Source organism: Stegodyphus dumicola, chromosome 2, assembly GCF_044657685.1.
Source record: "Stegodyphus dumicola isolate Sdum_Otavi_A_Nest chromosome 2, ASM4465768v1".
In the NCBI taxonomy this organism is placed as follows: Eukaryota; Metazoa; Arthropoda; class Arachnida; order Araneae; family Eresidae; genus Stegodyphus; species Stegodyphus dumicola.
This window is the reverse complement of record NC_140769.1, coordinates 132,723,771-132,748,758: the sequence shown is the minus strand read 5'-3', so window position 1 is coordinate 132,748,758 and position 24,988 is coordinate 132,723,771. Positions and strand designations below refer to the sequence as shown.

General features: G+C 33.5%; 1 protein-coding gene across 8 annotated transcripts in view; it reads right to left on the bottom strand.

Annotated features, from left to right (window-relative positions):
- The window catches only part of LOC118198708 (major facilitator superfamily domain-containing protein 6-like), a 102,443-nt gene that overhangs the window by 2,740 nt on the left and 74,715 nt on the right, over positions 1-24,988 (bottom strand). For 5 of the 8 annotated variants that reach the window (XM_085811121.1, XM_085811119.1, XM_085811118.1 and 2 more), the window contains 4 exons: positions 19,902-19,953; positions 13,568-13,665; positions 9,554-10,247; positions 4,608-5,245 (listed from right to left, as the gene is read on the bottom strand). In XM_085811121.1, coding sequence (XP_085667247.1) covers positions 4,608-5,245; positions 9,554-10,247; positions 13,568-13,637 — 1,402 coding nt within the window. In that variant the 5' untranslated portion in view covers positions 13,638-13,665; positions 19,902-19,953. Of the gene's footprint in view, positions 1-4,607; positions 5,246-9,553; positions 10,248-13,567; positions 13,666-19,901; positions 20,116-24,988 lie in introns of those variants that run through there. The other 3 variants (XM_085811122.1, XM_035370456.2, XM_035370457.2) reach the window with 2 other exon arrangements.

The window sequence follows — 24,988 nt, the reverse complement described above, 5'->3', positions numbered from 1 at the left end:
TCCCTTCCGATGATGGATAGTGATTTCATATTCCTGAAGTCTCTGTATTCGTCTGGCTATTTGACCTTCAGTATTCTTGTAATTTAAAAGCCAGGTCAACTATGCATGATCCGTTCGGAGCAGAAATTTTCTACCGTAACGATAACGATGGAAATGTGCTGCGACTTTAACTATGGCAAGCAAATATTTTCTGGTGACACAGTAAATTCTGTCGGGTTTAGACAGGCACTTGCTCCACTAGGACATGAGACGCTCTTGGCTGTTTATTTCTTGGGACAAAACAGCACCGACACTTTCATTGCTCGCATCCGTGTCGAGAATAAGTGGTTTAAATGAATAAATGTCGACAATAAATGAGGATACGTCAGGACTGCAGCAGATGTCGGAGCTTCATTCAGTTGTTAAATGCATCCTCACATTCCTTTGTCCACAAGATCTTTTGTTTGTTTTCTGTATTTGAGAAAGGGTCTTGCGACAGAAGAAAAGTTCTTCACAAACTTCCTTTAGTAGGTGCAAAGCCCCAGGAAACTTCTTAGCTGATAAACATTTTCCAGGCGTCTCAAGTCTTTAGGTGCTTTCATTTTTCAGGATCCGTACACAGACCTTCAGCAGAAATGACACGTCCGATAAGTCATTTCCATTCTGAAAAATTTACACTCGATGGTATTTAACATTAGATTGGTTTCTATTAGTTTTTAAAGCAGCTTTTCAAGATTTTCTAGACGTTGTTAAAAACTCTTCCCGACGATTATGATGTCAACCAGGTATATCAGACAGACTTCTTAGGATAGACCTCTCAACACAATCTCCATGATGTCAGTCCATTTGGTTAAACCCATTAGCATCATACCAATCCGTAGTGGATCTCCCAACGTTAGAGATGGCGACGTCATCCTGAAAGTAACATGGATCCAACTGGTAAAACTGCCATCCAAAATAGTGTAGAGGCGTCGGTGTGTAGTATACCATGAATTTGGATTAAGTGTTCAGTCCATACCAAGAGAAACATACAATTCCAACTGCACCATACTTTTTTGTGGGCACAATGCATTCTGACAGGAGACATTTTCCAGTCAGACGCCAGACCCTGCCATCCGAACAGTAGATTGTGAATCTTGAGTCGTTTCTCCAGAGAGCTCGTTTCCACTAATCAATGATCCACTGTCGACGTGCTTTGTATCACATTAACTGTTAAATTGCTAAAATTTAATTGTTTTTAAATTTTTCAACTTTAAACTGCCTGACTAAACTTAACTGGTGCCAGACAAACACTATAAAAATAAAGAATAATAAATTCTTTGCTAAAAATAATCTGAAAACTGTGAGGAGTAGGAGAAGAACTGCGTGATTGATCTATCTCAATTCACATTTAGTAAACATTTCTTAGAATCACTTAACTCAATCAATGCAAATTCACACTTAATAAAACTTAACCTAAAAAATAAAGAGGAATAAATCTTCGCTGGTGCTCGGGTAAAGATAGTATGCTAACTCTCAATAAAATGATTCCTTCAATTCACTTACATTACAAATTCAATCATTTACTAAATTAACTCAAGAGCAACTAAGATCGGTTTCATTAATTCAAAAACCTCACAAACACAAGACAAAAAATATTCATACACAATCAAATCAGTTTCTCAATGAAAAATCAATCAAGAGTTTAAATCCTAGCACCTGAAAACATTACAATTTGTCCAAAAACAACATTCAAATAATTATTAATTAGTAGTTAGTACATAAATTAAAGTGCGCGTTGTGAAACCCTGTTTTAACAATACCCCAAGTAAAATCTCCAAATTCCTTAAGAGCCTTACTGCTCAAATTAATGGAGTGACTTGACAGACCCAAGTAAATTAACACAAAATAACAAACTAAACATAAAATAAACGAATCAAACACATTTATCAATTCTCGAGTAAATTCAGATAGCTGGAATAACTGATCAATATTCTACAAAATTAACCTTAAGGGGTAAGCTGGAATAACTGATCAATATTCTACAAAATTAACCTTAAGAGATAAATTAACACATGCGTCATTCATAAACTACACTCATATAAATAGCAAGTATACACTTTTTTAAACATTTCATAACTCACGATTTAAATGGCTGAACAAATTTTCTAATCATTCGTTTACAGACACATTAAAGCAACGTCATTACTTAAATCTTCTAATCATTTCGTTTATATGTATATTAGTATAACTCATCATTACTTAATTCCTGTATATTAATATAATTTATCATTACTTAGTCACAGTTTAAATAGAAAAGACTGGGGGGAAAAGTCATCACTCACAGGTTTTTTCCGGAACATACAATCTTTAAGGAGTGTCCAAATTCCCACTCACGGAGGAAGTCTTATTTCTTTGAAACAAACGCCTTAAAATACAGGTAAACTATCATTCGCGTGTTGAAGTCCATTCTGTATACGAATTGCTGGAAAGCGCTGAACACCTTTTGTTTTTACAACTAACCGCCGGAAAGTGATGAAAACCATACATCTAACCTCTGTTGCTGGAGATTGTCAACATCTCCTGTAGATAAGAAAGCCTTAGCAGTCCGACGTTCGTCTTGTGTTGACCTCCGAGGGACCGCCGCCGAAACCCACACCGAGCACTGCAGCCGGATACTGCCCGTGGTTTTTAAAATGACTCGTTTTCAACGCAGTGTTCATACCAGCAGAGTGTTCGTAGAGATTAGAGAGGAGGTAATGTGAAGTAATCTGTGCTGAAAGTTTTTGGAAAAATGCTCTTTACAATTCGCACTACATATTTAATCTTCTAGCAGAAAAATACTCTTTTAGTAGACAAGATAACGCGTTCCAGGCCCGCTTGCGCAGACAGCCCGCCGCAGGGCAAACGCCCACGATCTCTTTAAGCTAAACTTTACATTTTAAAACTCAAAACTGTTTAAATTGAACACCCTTACAAGTTCCGAAGAAGACTCGCTTTCTCCACCACAGAACACTATAGGCCCAAAAATTCCGCATAAGCAGCTCGAGAATTTCTCTTTTTAATTTTGCTGAAAACTTCACCAGCTCAAACGAATCAAAAGCAAAGACGTTGTACAAAGAAACGGTAGACCAGCGTCACCTAAAATCGTGAGAAACCAAAATTCGACCTTCCAACCCAACTAACAAGCTGAAAAACAAGAGATGATAATCAAACGAATTTTACAGAGACCCTTTTCGTCCAAAAGAAACTCGTTTATTCAATACTTGCAGCATTCACAAAAGAAAAAGGGCAGCAAGACACCAATTAAGACTTCCTTTTACCACCCAATAGCGAAACCCCCAGCAAAAGACAATGCGAAACAACACTACTGTACCGCCTTCTGTTCCTCTGTTATCGTAAAAGATATTCTCACAGATTGAGACACAATAACACGCCGAATAAATACTAATTCAGAAGTCAAACAACAAAAATCAGCGTTATATTTACAAAATTTTTCACAGGACTAATTTCGATGGTTTTACCGAACCACCATCCTCAGCTGCAAAACCGCAAATGAAGAAGATAGGAAATAATGATTAGATAAGAAGGCCTGGACAAGAATAAGCAAGTGGCGCCATCTGTTTGTGAAACCAGAACTAAAACATAATTTCTTTAAAGGTCGAAGGCAAATTTGGATTGGAATTAGGATCGTTAACTAGAACAGAAAGATTTTTATGAATGTGAAATGCCTCTAGAAAATCCAGTTCTCCAATGGAAGATGTTTTTTGAATAATTTTGGCAGCAGAAAAATTGCGGTTCATTTGCGGTTTTGCAGCTGAGGATGGTGGTTCGGTAAAACCATCGAAACTAGTCCTGTGAAAAATTTTGTAAATATAACGCTGATTTTTGTTGTTTGACTTCTGAATTAGTATTCTCACAGATGTTATATCCGTCCAAAGAAATTCTCTTTATCTTTGTTAGAAAATCGAACCGTTGAAACAATATCTAGCTAAAGATTTTAGCTGTTAAATTTACACTCTTTACAATTACAAATTTAAATCAAATGCAAATAAAATACTTAAATATTGATTATTTAAACAACAAGAAAAGAATTAAAAATTCGCTACACACTGTAACCGAGCAGCACGTTGGGCTTTTTGATAAAAAATGTATGGAGAGCAGCACGACCACGAAAAGCAATCAGATGTAAGGATTATGTGGGTCATCGATGGGCTACGGTTTCTTCGAATTTCTCTGGACAATAGCCGTCAGTCCGCAACTCCCAATTTCGAGGATTTACCGACTCGAAGCACATTCCAATAATCACCGCTGACCTTCCACTTCTGAATCACATAGGCCACTGGCAAATTTAGGTTATTCAGATCACTAGATGTGCCCCACGGGTATCGCAAAAGTGGCAGATCCATAAGGATCTGCCACTTTTGCGATACCCGTGGATTACACCTTTCTGGAAATCAAATAACTCTTGCACTTTGTGGAATCTTACATACAACTATGCTAATCTTCTTTCCTACACGATGTTTAATGGTGGAGGGTGTGACGTATATCAGAACCGCAGATATCGGCATTTACATGGGTGTCCAAATACGTATTGATAAATAGTGTATATCGTAATAATAACTTAGAAAACTTAAAGTCATATTTACCAACGCCAAAATGGAGACTATCAAGGAAGCCTTGAATAGTTGCCAGAAGACCAGGCGGTGAAATATGAGCTGCGTATGTTACAGCGGTAACCCATAACAGATGGTACGTAAAAATTTCCATAGCTTCGAAAGGCATGATCCACCAAGGATTAATGAGAAAGGAACATCCCACACAACGTATCATGTACATGAGGGCCCCGAAGGATACTAAATTTGCATATCCAATCTTAGATACGAAGAATTTCGCATAATAGAGGAAAGGCAAACTTGACAGAGAACCGACTGTAATGGTTAAGCCCATCAAATAAGCAGGGCTTCCAAGCTCTTGTGAAAACCAGAATAAAAATGTCTCCAGGAATCCCCATACTGTTCCTAACCAAAATATTACTATTATGAAAACAAATACTGAAGGAAACTTCAGCAGCTTCCAGACGTTCTTAAATGTTTCGATGTAGCCTGGAGGTTTATCTTCCATTTCAAAATCTACGAACCAAGCTGCTACAGTTGCCATGCATATTAAACCATTATGAATGTGGAATGCAGGAGCATAGTTGGTTTTTCCATCATCGACACTAATAATATCTATTAGTATTCCAGCAAGAGGTGAGAATATTGCTAATGCAAACATTGCCCAAAACCTAAAAACAAGAGAAGAAAATTTTAAAACGATTGTAAAATTTTATGTCAAGCAAGATGAAATGCAAAGTTTAGTTTAAAAGCCTTTTATATTAAGGGGGCTCATACACCTTAAGCTCCTTACCATCTTCGAACATGTGACTGTTGCAAGAATTGGAATATTTTATTTATTTTAAAAGCAATTACTTCCAACTTTTTACAGTTGACTACATAATATAGCTGCTATGGGAACTAGTAATCAGAAAGTTTGTATTGCCACAAATATTTTTGTAGTTTATTCCGCTTTGTGACAAAATATTTCGTTATGTTTCCACTTTGTAAGCATGATATTTTAAAAATATCTAATGGTACATACTTGAAATATGATGGAATTCTTTATATGGGCACTATTTTCTAACCAAAAATCTGTTGAGTGTTTTAATATTAAAAAAAAATTATGCACTAAAACATAACAGAGTTTTTTAATAAAATGCAATTCATAAACTCAACTTCAAATAAAATAAAAATTTAACATGAAATTCTTAAAACTTTTGGCTCACAGTAGTTTCAAAATGTTATAAATGCTATATATTAAATATGGCATTAAATTATGCGACAGAATGTTTTAAACTGTGCGCGCAAAGTGGAAACATGACGAAAGTTTTTGTCACAAAGTGGATTAAATTATATAAATATTTGTGGTAACACAAACATTCTTATTACTATTTCAGAAAGCAGCTATATTATGTAGTCAGCTGTAAAAAGTTAGAAGTAATTGCTTTTAAAATAAATAAGTTATTCCAATACTTGCAACAGTCATATATTCGAATATTTTATGGGTTTTGAGATGTACGAGTCCCCTTAACAGAAAACGTTATACAATAGCAATGTTTTTTAATTAAACACAAATTCGCAAAAGCATTCACTCTTCAATTCCGCGGAAGTTTCTCGAATTCCGATAACTGGGCCCGAATACTATTATCATTTTAAGTAGTTTTTCATTTATTGTTTTTAAACCCAGAATTTTTGTTAGATAAAAGAAATAGGTTTTAAAAATTGACAAAAACGCAAACCCATTTGATTTCTATAAGCATTTATTATTCCTCGGGGTGTATAGTTTCATTTATTTTTACCAATATTTATTTCTACGTTCTTAGCCTTTTCCTTCTTCTCTTATTCCTCTCGACTTCTTCCTTTCTTCCTTGTCAGCGGTACGTGAGGTTTTGTTTCAGTTAATGAGAAAATAGTTTCTTCGCTAACTTAATTATTAAACTTTATGAACTTTTACTGTTCGAATACTGCGCTACGCTCACAGATGATTTGTATGATTATAAATCACATAAGAAGTTAAGAGGCAAATTGGGGACACTCTTTTAGTTTCAAGAATATATTGTTAGAAACCCAAATGTCTCTGGTGATTAAAATGGTAAACACGAAAATGTTCAATTTGGGGTGCAAATATATTTTTAAATACTTTTAATTTGACATTGCCAAACATGAAAGACATTTAAAACACTTCTGTAATTGAAAAAATATGCCTACGACCAATTTATAGTATGTACGTATACGTACAAAAATAAAAGCCGGGTAAGGCCTTTTAAGCAGTGTAATGGGTGAATATATATATATACGTAATGAAAAGAGAAAAACATGTAGAAACGCAGAAAATACCGACGGCGAAGCACGTAGATCCATACTGAAGAGGAAGAACACAGATTGCGTAGAATGTTAAATCCATGACTAATAAACTTGGCGGTCGAGGGGGATTAAATTCCATTTTTATTTAAATTGACATTTGTGGTCACAATTCACTTGGCACTCTAATCGTGCCTATTTAAGAGCAATTACATTTTTTGTATTATTGCAATAGTAAGAGAGCATAGCGAAATAGCGTCGAAGCAGAAACAGAGGTTGAACCCAAGTGCGCATTTATCCAGTCTGGCAGTCTGTTAGGAGAAAGGTTTTGGTTTTCAGTTCTCAGAGCTTAAGTTCCGAATTAAGGACCTCATCAGCGTTACACAAGCTTTGTGGCATGGATAAATCTAGAAATGGCGCCGTCCAGAAATGTTTCTATTATTTTTAGAATAGGCAGACGAAATACCTAAATTAAAAATGAGGAATTAAGAGACTACTACTAAATTAAATTATAAAGCTGATTTACATGTTTTTCATCTTACATATCCACTTTTATTTGAATTGACATTTGTGGCAAAAATTCTCTTGGCACTCTAATTGTGCCTATTCCAAGAACATTTACACTGTTGATATTATTGGGATAGCAAGAGAGCATAGCGAAATAGCGTCCAAACAGCAACACAGGTTGAAGCCAAGTGCGCATTGCAAGTTGCGGTCTGCAAGTCCAACTTAGTTCCACTTCTTGGTGGCTTAAAGGCTGCGGAACCGGTCCGAGCGTGTTGCGGTCTCCCATCGTGAGAGACGTCGACGAGTATGTCTGAAGATCCGGGGCTAGGTCTCGCGTTTTTCCTGACCAGCAGCTTTTTGGTTTTTAATTTTGCCGCTGTTTTTTTTTTTTTTTTTTTTTTTACCTTGTTGATATATGATGCAACTTACTGATGAGGAAAATTTTATTAAGCGCGAAGGTCGTCATCAACAGTTTACTGCGGCTTGCATTTGTCTTCATTGAGAACATCGAAGTTTGTGGGCATTCGTCTCAACTGGACTTCTGGAGTGCCATCAAAAACAAAAGCTGTTATGTGACAAACTACTATATAAAGAGTAGTGTGAGAGAACTATGAGAAAGAAAAGGGAAGAAGAATCCAAACGAAGTGCCTTTAGCAGACTTTAAATTGGTAGTTTCGAGAGGATTTCGACCGATTATAGTTTCAAGGTAGGAAGGAAACTGTCCGGCGGCTCCTCGAGTCCCAGACTGTTGCGTATGCGGCTTCAGTGAGTGTATATATTTTTTCTCTCTCGTTTTGTTTTTTTACTGGCTTAATTATTAATTTGAGAAAGTTATTAGAAAAAGACGTAATTGAGATTAGTAATAATTTAAATTAAATTGAGGGAAAATAAATCTTTCTTACAAGAAATTTTGACTGAATTATTGTGCATTCAGTATTATATAAAGTAGTTTAATTAATTACAAATTGTTAGAAGATAAATTGTTCATTATTTCAAATGTGAATTATTTCGTATTATGAAATTGGAATGTGTGTTGTTTAGGCAATAACAGAAAAGTGTTTTAGGGACCTGGATCCAGTAATCCCAGCTATCTAAAACCATAATTTTTGGAATATTTAATAAATGTTTCTCTTGATTTATTACTGTATGTTTTATTTGAGTTTTTATCTTGTGGTCTACGGTAAGCCGCCCATGTGATCGTTACGGAAAACATGGTTATTTCTTATTTCGAACCTGGTTAACTTATTGAGGGAAGTAAGAAAATTAATTGTGTTGTAACTGTACGATCTGATTACTTAATTTATCTGAACTGATGATTGAGTTCTTACTGGAGAGATTTATCTTACCCTGATGCTTTGAAGTGTTCTGTGGTATGTTTAAATAAAACGTTTTTATGGCTATCTCTACAACTGTATTGAAATTTATGCGTTTTCAGGAAGGAGAGCTGAAATAGTTTTACTTCAGAGAAAGATAGCGTATCTATGAGGTTGTTACGGAAATGCCTTTCCCATTTTTCTTTGATAAATGATCTTTCGATTTTATCAAAACACCAGGAAGGATGTTATCTTTTCTTGGTTGAAGAGTTTGAGCATTGATCTGATAAACTTTATTTGACTGTGCGGATGATTTATGCAATTTAGTCTATCATAAGCTTTTAGTTTACAATCACCAGACACTAAGGAGTTAAGATAAGAGAGTTATTATGAGAGTTTTGGTTATGGCTCTTTTTTTTTTTTTTTTTTTTTTTTTTTTTCTGTCGCGGCACCAAAACAGAATGTTGAGTAAGGAGCCAGGTAGTTCAAAAGTAATATTAACAAACGTTTCTACGAAACAGTTAGAATATTAATTACGCTAATGCAGGGGCCGGACCAAAGTGTCGCCAAATTTGGCGATTTTTGGCGATATCTGGCGTAATTTGGCGACAAGTTAAGTCGTTCAAACCGGTGTCAGTTTAGCGATATCTCCCCAAATTACCGAGATACCCATTTAGTTAATTTTAAATAAACGTGCCCCTGTATTCTTATTTTTCTGGCATAACTTTCTCTTAAAAATTTGTCTCGCGCTGCATGACACAGAAAAATACACTAATTTTACTTACAATTCTACTAAAGTTATCTAGCTAAGTACAAAACTGGCAACAATATTGTTTAAATAATTTATTCGAAATATGATGAATATTATATGCTTACCTTTGCTTTCCATATTCACCTACTTCTGCTTTCGTTTCAGTAAGAGCTATCGCAGAAGAATTAACGAGAGTAGATGCCGTGACCGTAACAATATTATATGCTATTCGTAACACAGCATATAAAGTAAATGTTAAGTAGAATCCTTTTCTGGTGGTTTGAGACGGTACATTGGCTACTGCATTTAATTCTCTACATATAATACTACAGTTCGATGGTAGTATTGTTGTAGTCAAAGCACAAATCGATGTTACGTTGTACTCACACTCCCTAAGAAAATTTGTTCTGTAAATTGCTACTGGCCAAGTGATATTAATAAATTGTTCTGCTTTGTTGCATTTAAAGTGACAAGATTCTAGATACATCACATTTTCAGAGGTATTATTTTTAAAAAATTTTTTGCAACTTCCGATGACGAGGTTTTCAGCGTCACACAATATTGTTATAATGGATGGTTCATGGTATTTCTTTTCTATAGCAGGAACGTACATCATTGCAACAGCCAAAAGCGTGGTCATTATTAAGAAGAACAAAAGAACGTTTCTGTATCTCCTCAGTTTGTCAGCAACAAATCCTGCAACCGGTGAAAAAAGAACCTGAGTGATAGGTAACAAAGTATAAATAATTGTTGTATCTTCTACAGTCAGCCCCAACTCCTTCATATGAACAGTGATGAACGGCAAAATACAAGCACTGGCTAGAAAAAAGTAAATATTTTTATTTACTACAGATTTAATTGTGATTATTGTATATACAGTGAGTCTACGAAGTTTTAGGCTTAATTTTGTACAAAACAGAAATTTGAAGAAAATTCTTGTTTTTCAGTCTTTAGGCTTGATTTGTTAAAAAAAAAACAGAAATTTGAAGAAAAAAAAATTATTTCTTAGTCTTTAGGCTTAATATCGTACAAAACAAAATTCTTATTTCTTAGTCTTTGGGCTTAATTTCGTACAAAACAAAATTCTTATTTTTTAATCTTTAGGCTTAATTTCGTACAGAACAAAATTGTTATTTCTTAGTCTTTAAGCTCACTTTCGTTCAAAACAAAATTCTTATTTCTTAGTCTGTAGGCTTAATTTCGTAAAAAACAAAATTCTTATTTCTTAATCTTTAGCTTACTTTCGTAAAAAACAAAATTCTTATTTCTTATTCTTCAATATACAATCCTCCGGCGTTTGTTCCATGTAGACGAAATTTGTTCCAAGACATTTCGCACGTTTATACAATTACTTCGTTCGTTCAGAAAATTACAATAATTAAATTTCTATTTAGGGTTTAACCACTTCAATGAAAGTAGGAAAAGCAAGTTGAGATGATAGTGTCATAAATGCTAACAATTTTCATTCGGCAGGGTTCCAGGAATTTATTAAAATTCATTAGCTCTAAAACTTTGTAGACGCACTGTGTATCATATTAGTAAATATAATTTCTTTTAAAAATAATAAACCAAACAAAAAGTAAAATCCTGATGCAAAATTTTCATTTAAAAGCGAAGTATATCTACGTAAGAGTTTACTTCAGACCTGGGTAAAATACTAAGGATGTTCGAACATTTTTAGACGCTTTTCATTGTATTTACAGAAATATTTTACCTGATATTTTTATGTTTTAAATGTTCTAATAGATAACTTTATTCTTCAATTATCTTCCTACACCGTAATTTCAAAGATAATAAAGCTTTTTAGTGTGTAGCGAAAGAGGTATTTTATCTTATTCCTCTTGAATAGCTTTCCAAAGTCTAAGGAGGGTTGTAGGTCGACATCTGGACAATCCGCTTTGTAAAAGTCCAGAAGCGCAAAAATCCGTGGATCATCAGGAGATTTAGTAAGGAGATGAATGAAGAATATGTCCTTTACATACGTTTCTTCTTCCAGTTTTTCCACGAAATTAACAGTGGATTTTGACGTGCGGCTGTTTGCTTTGTCTTGATGCAGCTCTACTGATTGATGGCACTGTGGATAAATTGTGATTATGTATATACAGTGAGTCTAAAGATATCAGAAACATATATAAAATATGTTTCTGATAACATGTGGAGTTATCCTTAACAGTCTTCTGCACTCTTTTTAATTTTTATTTGCCTTTATAGTAAAAACCATCAGCAATCATAAATCCCCATGAAAAACTTTCTTTAAATTCTTTGAACCTTGCTCTAAAATTTTTTTCCTTCTCTTTTATGATAATAAATGGATCTCCTTTTATTTCGATCATTTGCATATACCCAAAACTCATCAACAACATTTTTCCATTTTTGTTCTAATAATTGTTTTTATAGAGAATTCTGCAGAGAGTTGGAGAAAGACGATTTTTGTATTTTAATATTCGAATCAGTATTAATCACCTTGCTTACAGTTGACACTGAGCATTTTAATGATTATGCAACTGTTGATTTCGAAGAATTCTTTTAACATTAAAGTTCGTACCTTTTTAAGTTTCGAAACATTCCTTGGATATGTATTCTGAAATATTTTTCTCCTTGAAGACAAAATTTTAATTTAATTCCTCTTATTGACAATACTATTTACCGTTGCTTTAGATACCGAAAACTCACTGCTTTCGCAGCATTTTTTAATAATTAAACACGAATAATTTTCTTCGGAAAGAGCCCAAACATAGTATTCCGTCCATTGGTACTTTAAAAGCGCCATTTTGTGTGGAAAGAATATTGCCAAATAGCAGATGATAATTGCACTTTCAAAAATAAAGTTGCAGTTAAAATAATTTTCCAAGCAGGCGTTATTTTTTAAAGCAAAGCAGTTCTTTGCTCTTTGGCAGCTAAGGATGACAGTTTGCTTTTTTTTTCCCAATGGCAGATTGTGAACAGTTACAGTGTAACACAGTCTATTAATTTATACAAGTCCAAATGTGCTGGTCTCTTTATTATGGAGGAACCTAATAGGTAGGCCACCATTGCCTCCTATGAAGGGCGCACAGTTACAATCATGCCTTCTTTGGAATTCGAACCCAGGCCCTTTGGTCAAAAATAAAGTTGCAGTTAAAATAATTTTCCAAGCAGGCGTTATTTTTTAAAGCAAAGCAGTTCTTTGCTCTTTGGCAGCTAAGGATGACAGTTTGCTTTTTTTTCCCAATGGCAGATTGTGAACAGTTACAGTGTAACACAGTCTATTAATTTATACAAGTCCAAATGTGCTGGTCTCTTTATTATGGAGGAACCTAATAGGTAGGCCACCATTGCCTCCTATGAAGGGCGCACAGTTACAATCATGCCTTCTTTGGAATTCGAACCCAGGCCCTTTGGTATTACAGTCAGGCTTCCCTAATCAATATACCGTCTGGGCGGCTGATAGTTTGCTAAAATCATTTTTATAGTTTGCTAAAACCATCCAAACTAGTCCTGTAAAAATTTGCAAATATAACGCTGATTTTTGTTGTTTGACATCTAAATTAATATTCGTTCGGTGTGTTATTTTCACCTAAATTACAACAGTTAATAAAATACCACAAAATAAATAAGGCACACTCCTATTTATGGCCCCACTGTTCAAGAAGACTAATAACTCATTGAGGCTAATGTCTTTTGGGGATAAAAATGTAGAAAATAAGAAATAAAATTGAAATCAACGTGACTTTAAAGTATTTGAACCGACTTATTAAGCCACATTATAGACAGAGATCGTTTGAAATTATTTTCTCTTTATGAAATACAGATACAAGTAAAATTAGTTCAAACATAATTAAATATTTTTGGTCTGTGGTTATTTCAAGTATTGTATAGTGTCAAGAAGTGTTTCATGTGGTCAGCGCATCGCGAATCTTCTGAAATAATGAAATATTACAACTTCTGAAACAATAATGCCAGGGAGAAATTCTGAAAACGATTTCGAAAACATTTTAGAAGCTAATTCAGAAGTCAAACAACAAAAATTATTGTGTCTTAATTATTTTAGAAGCTTTCTAAGTACACCTCATTGTTTTACTTTCGATTATATAAAAAAGCGGTAAGTTCATTACATTGCTTTCAATTAAAATATAAGCAATTTTATAATCAATACTTACCTCCAAACCAACCAAACATTGTGACTTTTATTGCTAACAGCTTTTTACTAACTTTGCAGCAGACTGCCATTTTTACATCTGACAGAAAAAACAACACTCTGCAAAAACAGAAAATTTCTCATAAATCCTTGACGTATATATAGCATAGCACTTTTCATTGTGATATAAATTAAATAATGCCTTAAATGAGTCACTTATCAAGGAAAAAATATTACCGTCGTTCAACACTTTTAGCATATTTAGGACGTAAATCTGGCGTTATATATGGCGCCCAAAATGTGTTGTCCTAGAACGCATGCATACAATCTTGATTAAACTTAAGATTGAATATTTCAGTGACATTTTTAGAATAAATTACAATTAACGCAAAAAATATACAGAACATTCTTTTCTATATTACACAATTTTAATCAAATACATTAAAATGCAAAAAAAAAAAAAAAAAAAAAAAAAGAGTCATTTGAACTATCGTAATATTCCTGATCATATGCAAGTAAAATCATTGAGCATATGTTAAATCAAATTATCAGAAGGATTAGTTTAGTTTAGTTAACTAATCTTTAAGTTAGTCTAATAACTTTAGTTAGTTTATTACCACGAAGCACACTAGGGCCATCTGCTTAAGGAGAGAAATTCCTTCGTGGAGGACTTTCTAAGAGAAACTGGCTCGTACACATGGGGAAAAACACGGAAAGGTCCATGCAGCCAGCCCGTTCGCATAATTCACAAGTGCACATCAGCGTAGCCACTGAGGGAGAGGTTTCGAAAATGGACCAATCAGCTTCTACTGCTCTTATGACGGTGAATCTTTGAAACTGGGCATCTGAGCGTATGGTTTTTACGTTTTAATTTGCATTCATGTATAGCGTAATAGAAGAAATTCGCGTAGTCCTTTCGCTTTATTAGTTTATTTAATCGCTGACATTTCACTTTTGCGATTTTTATCACTCATTGATATTCGGATTGATGTTCGCGGCATATTATCGCTCATTACATCGATAAAATGACTCAAGCTACAATTAGCCTCAAATATTATGCATTAACTAACACCTGTGGATTCAAATAATTCAAGTGTATACATATATTTTTTAATGAGCTGAGATGTGCTGAAGTATTGCAATGAATCTAGTATTTTCTTATTTCAATTATTATATTCTTTTGATTTTGAAAGTATGTAAGATTCAAAATATATATTCTGTATGACCTGATTATATCTATTGTGACATTAAAAACTAAATATAAATAAATTAAATATTTTCTTTCGAATAAGATAATTTCATTCTGTTTGAAGAGTATTTCTTGTGCAGACGCATTTAAAAGTGAACAGTTATTAAAAGTGAAATTTAACATACAAAATGAATATTCATGGCAATTTAATATGACAGTAGTATCGCAATTTTTACCTTAGTAATCTGAAAGTCAGGTAGACTGCAGTTTTCAGTCTAGGCAGCATAATTTTTACGATGCATGTATGTAAATATATAACGTGTACTTAATGCCTTAAATTTACTCATTGATATCAACATTAGCATTATTATTTTCATAATAATAAGCGTTTAGATAAGTGCAATGAGGAAAATATTTCATCTTGTAAAGCTGAGGTCACCAAAATGTTCTTTCCTTCTATTTACCATAGACTGCATTCCGAGTCTTTCCTCTCTGTTAATTTTGAAGTTTCCCAATTTTTATCTTGTCACGGTAAATTTGCAAGTTACCTGTTTCCTTTTAATCTAAGATCAAACAATTTATGTGAATGTTCAAAAACAGTACCTCAGGATGTGGAATATTTGATTTTCTTATGCCCTACATTTGAAGGCCTTAGATTATACTTGCAGAACGATTTGAAAATATTCGGACTGACTTGGCCAGTGACATTATCTGTTTTCGTAAAATCCAGACTGCTGTTCTTTGCTTTTGTTCGTTTTATTTATGCACCTAATTAATGTTTTAAATAACTTACTTTTATCAGCCCTGTGTTGTACATCGGTGGGCACGGGGAGTCTGAATGTTTTCAAATAAAAAAACGCATCTCGAGACTTCATAAAATGTAATAATGAATTCTGATTATTTTGACATGTTTTGCTTCTGCTCAAGCTTTTACAAGCCTTAACATTATGCACATTAGTTAAATAATTAAAACAAAGTTTATTAAATTTCACAAAATTGAATCTCTTATAAACAGGCAATTTACTGCATTGATCACACTTATAGAACTAATGATTTTTCTTACAATAAGGACGATTTGTAGTAGTTCCTAATATCTATGACGTGACTTTAGGATTTATCTTCTTTTCTTTAAAATTGCATTCACCAGTTCTCCTTCATTCGAAAATCTATCTACGAGTAAATCCGAAGCAAATTTCTGATTTGAATCTGAAACACGTTTATAAAATTACCAAAGCAAGAGCCTTATGTTTAGCGTAGATTTTGTCAATAACACAATCGATTTCGAGGGCAAACAAGTACAGGTCCCTCTTCATCAGGAGCAAAGAACTATGCAAGCCTAGAAAGCAGCGTGCGTAACGGTCGTATTTATACCCTACGACAGTAAAGCGAACAAGAATGTAGCGCTATCTGTTGGAATTGAAAAATTAAGTTAATAGAATTTTAAAGGCGTTAGACAGGACTGGATTGGACTTAAAGTCATTAACTAAATAAGATAAATCGTTGTGAATGTGAAAAGTTTCAAGAAAATCCAATTCACCAACTCAAGAAGATTTTTGAATAATTTTTTCCGAACCAAAGTCAAAATTATGATTAAATTTCCAACTACGATTAGCTGTCGAAAACTACTTAATTTCGGCTGTTCGAACGTATGATTCGTGTTCCTTGATACGAAACTTGGCTTTAAGTTTGGCTGACATATTTCAAACTAGTATATTGAGACAAAATACTATAAACTCCCCAATAATTAAAGTCAGAAATTGAATCTAAGCATTGAATCATGGATTTTACTGAATTTCTAGAGAATCCGTGCAATATTATATAACCGACAGAAATATGAAATGGAAGCACGACAAGGTTATTAATGTCATTTCTAATACTGGAATGTCTTCTTTGATCGTAAGCTGAAATTTTTTTAAAAGCTTTATCAGTGACCACAAGAGAAAATCCTCGATCAATGACAACTGACTTCAAATAATCGAGTTCATTAGCAGGCAAACTGAGAGTAGAACAAACTGCGAGTGCGAAATTCATAATAGTAAAAGAAACCATTTTGTGCTTAGCCGGGTGACACGAATTAGCATGAGGCGGTAAACAAACAGACAAGGGTTTACAGTAGTAGAACAAGACAGACAAGGGTAAACAGTAGTGTTGAAATCAGATTCATTGCGAATACTTAGAATACTAAGGAAGGGAATGGTATTGTCAAATTTAAAATTTAATTAACTTAATATTTCAATTTCATGGTTATTTTGGACGACAAGGTTGCTAAATATAAGCCTTCGAGCTAAGCTTCCACTAAAGGTAGGTAAATTTAAGTTCAGCAGTTTTACTTAGGTAGAATCTGGCTTAACACTAACTAACCTAATATTATCAAGGGAGAACATCCAAGTAGAGATCATAAAGTGTATTAACTGTTTGATGTTCTTGAAAATAGGCAGAAACTTCTTTTTCGTCGCCTGCTACAAAATATATTATCAAAATTGCGTGAAATATCTGCACTTAAATTATTAAATTTTTTTTGAAAAATTCGATTTCTTGTCCCATTTGCGTTAGTTATGTCCTAATTTATCTTTCAATTTAGTGAAATTTCCTTTAACAACTCGTTTCTGTTTAATAATTCATATCCATTATGAAATATTTTAAATCCATTCTGAAAACGGTAAAGATGACTTACCCTTAAATGAAAAAGCAGATGCGTGTTTTCAATTGTGTCAGCAACAATCCGTTAAATCAAAATTTGTTTGATTAGCACGAAAACCATCTATGAGCCAATGCCAAACAAATGTTCGTTATAGGAGTCAAAACAGAAAAACTTCCAAAGCAAAGCGTAGCAAAAAAAAAAAAAAAAAAAAAGAATCTACAAATGGGAAAATACTAAAAACAAAAAAGGCTTATGTGACGTTGGTATAGTTGTAGCATACGAAATCAAAATTCAGCAAAAATAATTATTTTTGCCTTAATACCCATGAGTTCTCGCGTAGAGAGAACTAAAAAATAATGATGCGATGCAAAATAATAATTATAAGCAATGAACGATATGAAATAGCATTTTTTGTTCTAAAAAATAACTACGGATAACTGCAAAGAAAACACCATCTACTCTTTTCTCCAAATCGCAAGTAGGTACGTGATAAACTAAAAATAAACTGCACTCGTAATGGCAGCGCCATCTGCATTAACTTAACACTGTGATATGCTTCTTTTTTTAAATTGTTACATGACTTCAGGTGCGTTTTTCGACATGCATTTGACGTCATAACGCAAATAATCAGGGATTATCCAAACTCTTTGGATTATAACTCTCTTGTTTACCATCTGAGCCTGCGTTCATGGAAGTTTTCTGAATCTCTAGCCTGCCGATAATTCCACACAGTCCTCTTAAACACAGTAGAAGTATATTTGGTTCCTAAATTAAAGCGAATAATAAGCATTCCAAATTAGGAAATCTATTTCTGCACAAGAATCTACGCAACAGTCGAAGCATTTTGGTCAGAAATAGCATGAACTTCTACCACTTTCTAAAATAGTCTGTGACAACTAGTAAGTTCATGTTACCATGATTTAGTCTGAATAACGATTAAATATGTCCAAGAGATGATTATCTCAAATATTATTCCTGCACTGTAACACTGCAATCCTCCTCGTTTACATGTTCGCCAGCTTTTGTGAATTTCATATACATCATAGGGTTTCATCTACTACTAAAACTATTTCTGCACAAGAACCTACGCAACATTCGAAGCATTTTGGGTAGAAATAGCATGAACTTCTACCACTTTCTAAAATAGTCTGTGACAACTAGTAAGTTCATTTTGCCATGATTTAGTCTGTATAACGGTTAAATATGTCCAAGAGATGATTATCTCAAATATTATTCCTACACTGAAACACTGCAATCCTCCTCGTTTACATGTTCGCCAGCTTTTGTGAATTTCATGTACATCATAGGGTTTGATCTACTCTTCTACATTTGTTTTGGCCCCGTCGAAGAAGTAATAGTTCCAAGTCCAAGAAGTTCAGGTAATTTATCGTTCGATATCGTAACACTAAAATAGTTTACAGTAAGGGTCTTCTGCAAAACTTTAGTAGAACGCTAGGAACTGAAGATCTAAGCATGATGAATTGCAACCTACAAACTTTTCTGTCGTTTGACTTGTCGCAGTGGTGAATAATAACTTGAATTAGGTATACCTCACGATTCCACATTGTATTGTTATCAATCTATGTCGGCATTCTTTGCTGTCTGGGTTTTTCGCTCCTCTCTTCTATTGTTAATATTTTTGGCTTCATTTAAGGACCTTTAATTTGAACTTTCTTGAACTTCTCAATATTAACAGAGGCCTTATTCAAGTGTTTTGCTAGAGTCTTAATTTTTCTGACCACTGGAACATTAAAGCTATATTTAGTTCCAGCTTTTGAGCCTTATAGGCCCTTTTCCACAATGGATCTTCTTGGCAGTGCATCTGTATTTTCGTGCAATGATCGTGCAGTATTTCGTGCATTATCGAATGTCATGCTACAGTCTAAGAGTCTTTGTGTCCAACTAGTTATCTGACACTTTAGTAATATCCACGATTCAGATTTTAAAGTTTTTTTAATGGTCAGACTCGTTGTTTAATAGTGGCCTTGCGCAACTACGACAATGCGGAAGTGGTGGCCATTTCATTATAGAAATACCTAAATAGGAGGTCACCCTTCCCTCCTATGAAGGGACAGACAGTTACAATCATACTTTCTCCGGGATTCGAACCCGGGCCCATCGCTACGGCAGTCAGACTCACAAACCACTACACCGATTGGACGGCCCTCTGATTTTAAAGTACAAGAAGAATTCTTACTAAGACACATGTTGAATGAATGCGTAACATTTTCAATTCAGTTTACAAACAAATTTAAAAGGTTGCAGTGGCATGCATGGTTAAGCAATGAACTAAAGGTCTACACGTTTTAAGGGTCCATTACTTTATGACAATATAAATTAATAAATTTTTTTCTGAACTCATCGTTGATATTTTAAATGTACAAATTTACTTTAAAATTCTGTGAATAAATAAAGTTATTAATTAAAAAAGAGATGCCTCCAGTCCAGAAACAAAACTGAATGCCAAAGCAGCCTGTGTTAATCCAAATTCAATTAAGTAAAGGTAAAACATAAAGAAATGCTTACCTTCTCCTCAGCAGGTTCTTTTGTCAGGACGATCCTCTTCTTTATTACAATCCTTCAAAAGATATCAATGCAAATGATCAATAGATCTTTGCACAAAAACACGATTTAAAGTGAAAGAAAACATACATAAGGTTAACAGATACATCGAACATCTAAGTGAAATATCAAAATCCAGCAAGACGCAAAGGGAGAGCGGCTCTTTCAGTGATCACGTGGCATCTGTCCGTTAGTTTTATAGTTCAATCACAGCCGATTGTATCACGGCCTTGACGCGAAATCAGTTTCGGAAGGTCACGTGATCGAAATAGCCGATCGCTTTCAATGCAATATTTTTATAGACGGTAAAAACGTATATCTTCAACCATTTTTAAAACAATTTGTACTTTGTTTATGTAACTAAAAATATCATTGAGAATCACCACATGCGAACTTTATGTAATTTTGCTCAAAATTAAATCAATTTATGTAATTTGAATCAAATTTATTCCCAAAATAATATAAAATCCACATAAGGGGGGGAATTCAATAGATTTATGGATATAAATTTCAGATTTTCGTACTAGGAAAACAAATATTAAGGGCAAAATTATTTCGTAAAACTCCATGCCGCTACCATCGCATCAGCTATATAAATTTTTAGAAGGCAAATATCCATAGTCATCTCTCTTCACTCTATTCACTAATAAAATCTGGACATCTCAATTTTGTCAAAACAGGGAAATGAATTAAAATTCCTTAGGTGCTAGAAAATTTTAATATAAAGATGAACTTACATGCATGTTATGCTATAAATAAATCTTTCAATATAATTTCAAAGAACTAAATGCTAATTACATTCATAAAAAAAGACAGCCATCTATTTGTACTAGTTCCAATTTTATGTTGAATCACTTTTTCCAAACCATCCAAGAGGTAAGTGATTAGGCTTGGTTTTTTTAAAGTGATTTCCCCAAATTACAGGACTATAATACTATTAAAAATAAATTCATAAAACTTGGAGTTGTACCATATACATACTTGGTACATATTATACATAATCTATGCAGAAACAAAGCATAAATAAAAATAAGCAATTGTGACTTATTAACTGAAATTAATTACATTTTTTAACTTTTTTATATAAACATTTTATATTAATTTTTATATTTTGTATAATTATTATACAAGTTATTTTACAAGTTATCAAGCATATTTTCTAACCGAGTATGTAAAGTCATTCCACAAGTGCAAGAATCCGTTAAATTAAAGTTAATTCGATTTAAGTGTATGCAAGATAACTTATATAAATTATCCATTTGCTTTCCTGGCATAAGAAATGTGTCTTCCATGTTTTAAAAACTTCACCAAATAAGAAATATACAATTGAAGATTTTAATAAAGTAACTTCAGATGGAAAATTTTTAATTTCCCCCTTATCTAATTCTTTAAGAAAACCCAAAATATCATCTGCTCTATCTACTGAATGAATACTTTGCAACCAGTCCTGGCAAATACTGCATTTTACCACCCTTAAATTTTTCATAACCTGAAACAAAAACTAGCACTGCTAAAATATCAGAAGAAACTTAATTAATAAGAATGAATACTTTGTAGAGACATTAGATAATTTTTGGAAGGAGAAGAGATGAAAAATATGCAATCGCCTTCGCTGGGAATCGAACCACGGACCTCTGGAATACCGGCCCAGCGTGCAGACTACCACACCACGAAGGCACGCTAGGAAGGCGGGAGAAATACCTTGCATACTCCCCCTTTTAAAGGGCTACTGGGGTTTTTAGAGGACCTAATCGCCAAATCCTAGGTGAGGAGAATCAGCATCCAACACCCTTTTTAGTTCGGGCGCCACTGTAGAGACATTAGGTAAATTTTGCAAGCAGAAAGATGAAAATTATGCAATCGCCTTCGCCGGGAATCGAACCACGGACCTCTGGAATACCGACCCAGCGTGCAAAACCACTACACCACGAAGGCACGCTAGGAAGGCGGGAGAAATACCTTACAACTTTTCTGAATAACTGTGTAACTGTACTATTCGACATTTGTAAGGTATTATTCGACAGTATATATTAGAATGAATTGAAACTTCATGTACCTCATGTAAAACAGAATTTAAATTCAGTACTTAGAATCTGATATTTGTTAAAACTATTTTTCCAACAAGTGTACACTGAAGTAATGAAAAACATTGCAATTCCAAGAATATGTTAAAGCTATTTCCTTATCACTGGTGAACATCCTTCCTTCACTTTCAAAGTGGCCTTGTCTTAGTCAAATGGTTTGCCATGTGTTCTTATTTGAATATTCTGCACCCTTCACTATCTGGGTTCTTCTATATGTAAATGTATTGCTGCGTGCGCTTGCGAGGGTTGGAAAGTTTAGCAGTTCAACGCTCTTCCAAAGAATATGCATTAATTTCCGACGGAGTGAATGGGAGGATCTGGATTAGCAACCTAATTTATTGAAGCTTCAGCCCTAATCATTCTATGAAACGAATGAGCTTCTATTAATTGTTTCTTCTAACGACTTTGTACAATTACCATATGGGAGACAAATTCCACTGATTTCAATACTTTTCATAAAGTTTTGCTTTATACCATGTGTATATATTTTTCTCAACATTCCTTTCATTTACATTCATTAGGAATTCTCTCCAACAGTTAAGCTTTGCATTCTGGAGCTTTAACCCTTTCCGGCACTCTACCTTTTAAAGTCGGAGTTTTGATGAAAAAAAAAAAAAAGGTAGGCAGTCTAATTAGGCCTAGAGGAGTTCACAAGTAAAATTTTGTGAAGATAGCACTTATCCCTTTAATTCTGTGGATGTGCCCAAAGTGGCGCACTGATTGAATAGAGCTTCAAAAAAAAAGTGCTGAAACGAGCATTGTTGTCAATGAACTGACCGATGAGATGCGGAGAAACAAAAAATACAATCTCTCAGTTGTCCTAGATTATCGGTGGACCCGGCCTGGGCACACCTAGGGTTCGCCGTTTGATTTTAGATAAGATTTCAAGGTAAAAATTTAAAACTAATATATATTAAGGAAATTAGCATGCAGCCAAAAAAATAACATAGAAATTTCTTTTCAAACAATTCCTTTACAATACAAGTGCGTAAACCATATTTGGCGTTACTATTTCTGGTTATAAATACGCCAAATTTCAAGACGCACCAATAAATAAATTCACGGATATCTTCCGAACATTTAAATAAAATACTCTGTTTTTTTTAGGTATGCCTAGAAATACATTTACTTAAAAGTAATGGTAAAAATCCTGTAGGTTATAATTTTAAAAGTTTATCGAAAAATTTATAAAAATTACTCAATAATACAAGTTTTAAAAATAAATCACAAAATGTGTGTGAAGTTTATTTATATTGAATCTAAATTTCGAATTGTGAAAGAAGAAGTCAAGTAAGTTAAATAAAAATTTAAAAAAACATTAATAAATATATACTAAATTCAATTAACACTGAGGAGCTAAAATTTTGAGAGCTGTTTTTTCAAGAACTACACGTGCGATGTTTACAAAACTTCGCATTTTGGCGCAATTTGTGTCTAAGAATTGAAATATGAAACAAAATCGGTATCTAACTTCAAAAAAAGTTAGATTGATTTTGTGTCAAGATACCTATGTTAGAACAATACTATACATAAATATAATATATATCTTAAGTTGCGCTTCTTATACATGAAAAACACAAGTTATAATTCGTCAATTGGCCCAGTAGAAAAGGAGATAAATAACTTTTTTTTCCGTTTTTGTACAGAGTGTGCGTACAAAATATGCGTTACTTCTGAGAAATGTCAGTAGAAAAAACAAGGTTATGCTCTTTCTAATGCTCGAGATAAATGACTTCACTTGCCATATAGAAACTGGAGATATCAAGACACAAAGGAAGCAGAAAATAGTTGCTTTTGAGAAGATTACGAAACACTGATATCACGGAAAAGCAAACATTGTAATATTAGTATTTCTAATATTAATTCCGCGGCAAGGATTTCCATATCCGCTGCTAATATACTCCTAAGTCTTTGAAAATATTTTGCAATCCATAACGGCGTCGATGCATCATTGCAAATGGAACCGTACAAACTTGGGAAACCGTACCAAGTATCTACCAGTCGTCTCACTGTTAAGCTTTCCCTAATAAATAGTTTTACAGACCTTTTCGAACTGTATCTCCTCTCACTACTAGCGTGTCCGTTCGTGTTTTCTTATGTCAATATAGTATAGTTCATGTTTCTTTTCCTCCACTCAAAGTTTGTACATGGAGTTCTGCGACACTGTCTATTGGATAACTTTATTCATATCGGATACACGAAATAACCTATTTATCAATTTCTCTTGGCTAAGAGAGGATCTCAAATTACGTTTAATATTTTAAATTATCCGAAGCTCCTTTCACCGTTACTATAATATATGAGTCTAATATATTAAAAAATATTCTTAACATTAATTGACTGATTTGACTGAACCGACCTGCATTCATAAAGTATCTTTAAAAATCTAATTTGGCATTCCTTTAATATCGAAACTTATTGAAATAGGGTTTTTAAAATTATATGTTTCTGATGAGGTTTCCACAATATTTATATCTTTTGGATATTTCAGTTCCAAGCTGCTTCTTTTAAATCATTCATATCTAATGATATTTATTTTTTGTCACTGATAAACTAAAAGCTTAAAAAAGCCTAAATTAATTTTTTGAATTTCCATTTCAATCTCAAGATCAAAACAACTACTGCTATTTTATTTCTATAATGAAAAAAGGAGTTTTCTGAAAAACTCGCGCTTTTCCAATTAATTCTCAATAATCTAATGTAATAGCTTATCTTTCTACCTCCAAAATACTTTTTTAATTCAATTTATTAATATCTTCTTTTCTCGACAAACACTGTTAATATGTTTATCTCCAAAGCTAAGACTTCACGTAAAAGAAAACAGACTGAAAATTATTAAGAGCATTTTCGTTCTTTCTTCTCTCTTCTGCTGTAAAAGAAAAGTTATTCTGTTTATGAGAAGTGCAAATTTATGCCTAATTATAATTTTTGATTGGAAGCTTTATTTACTTATTCTGTTTTTTACTA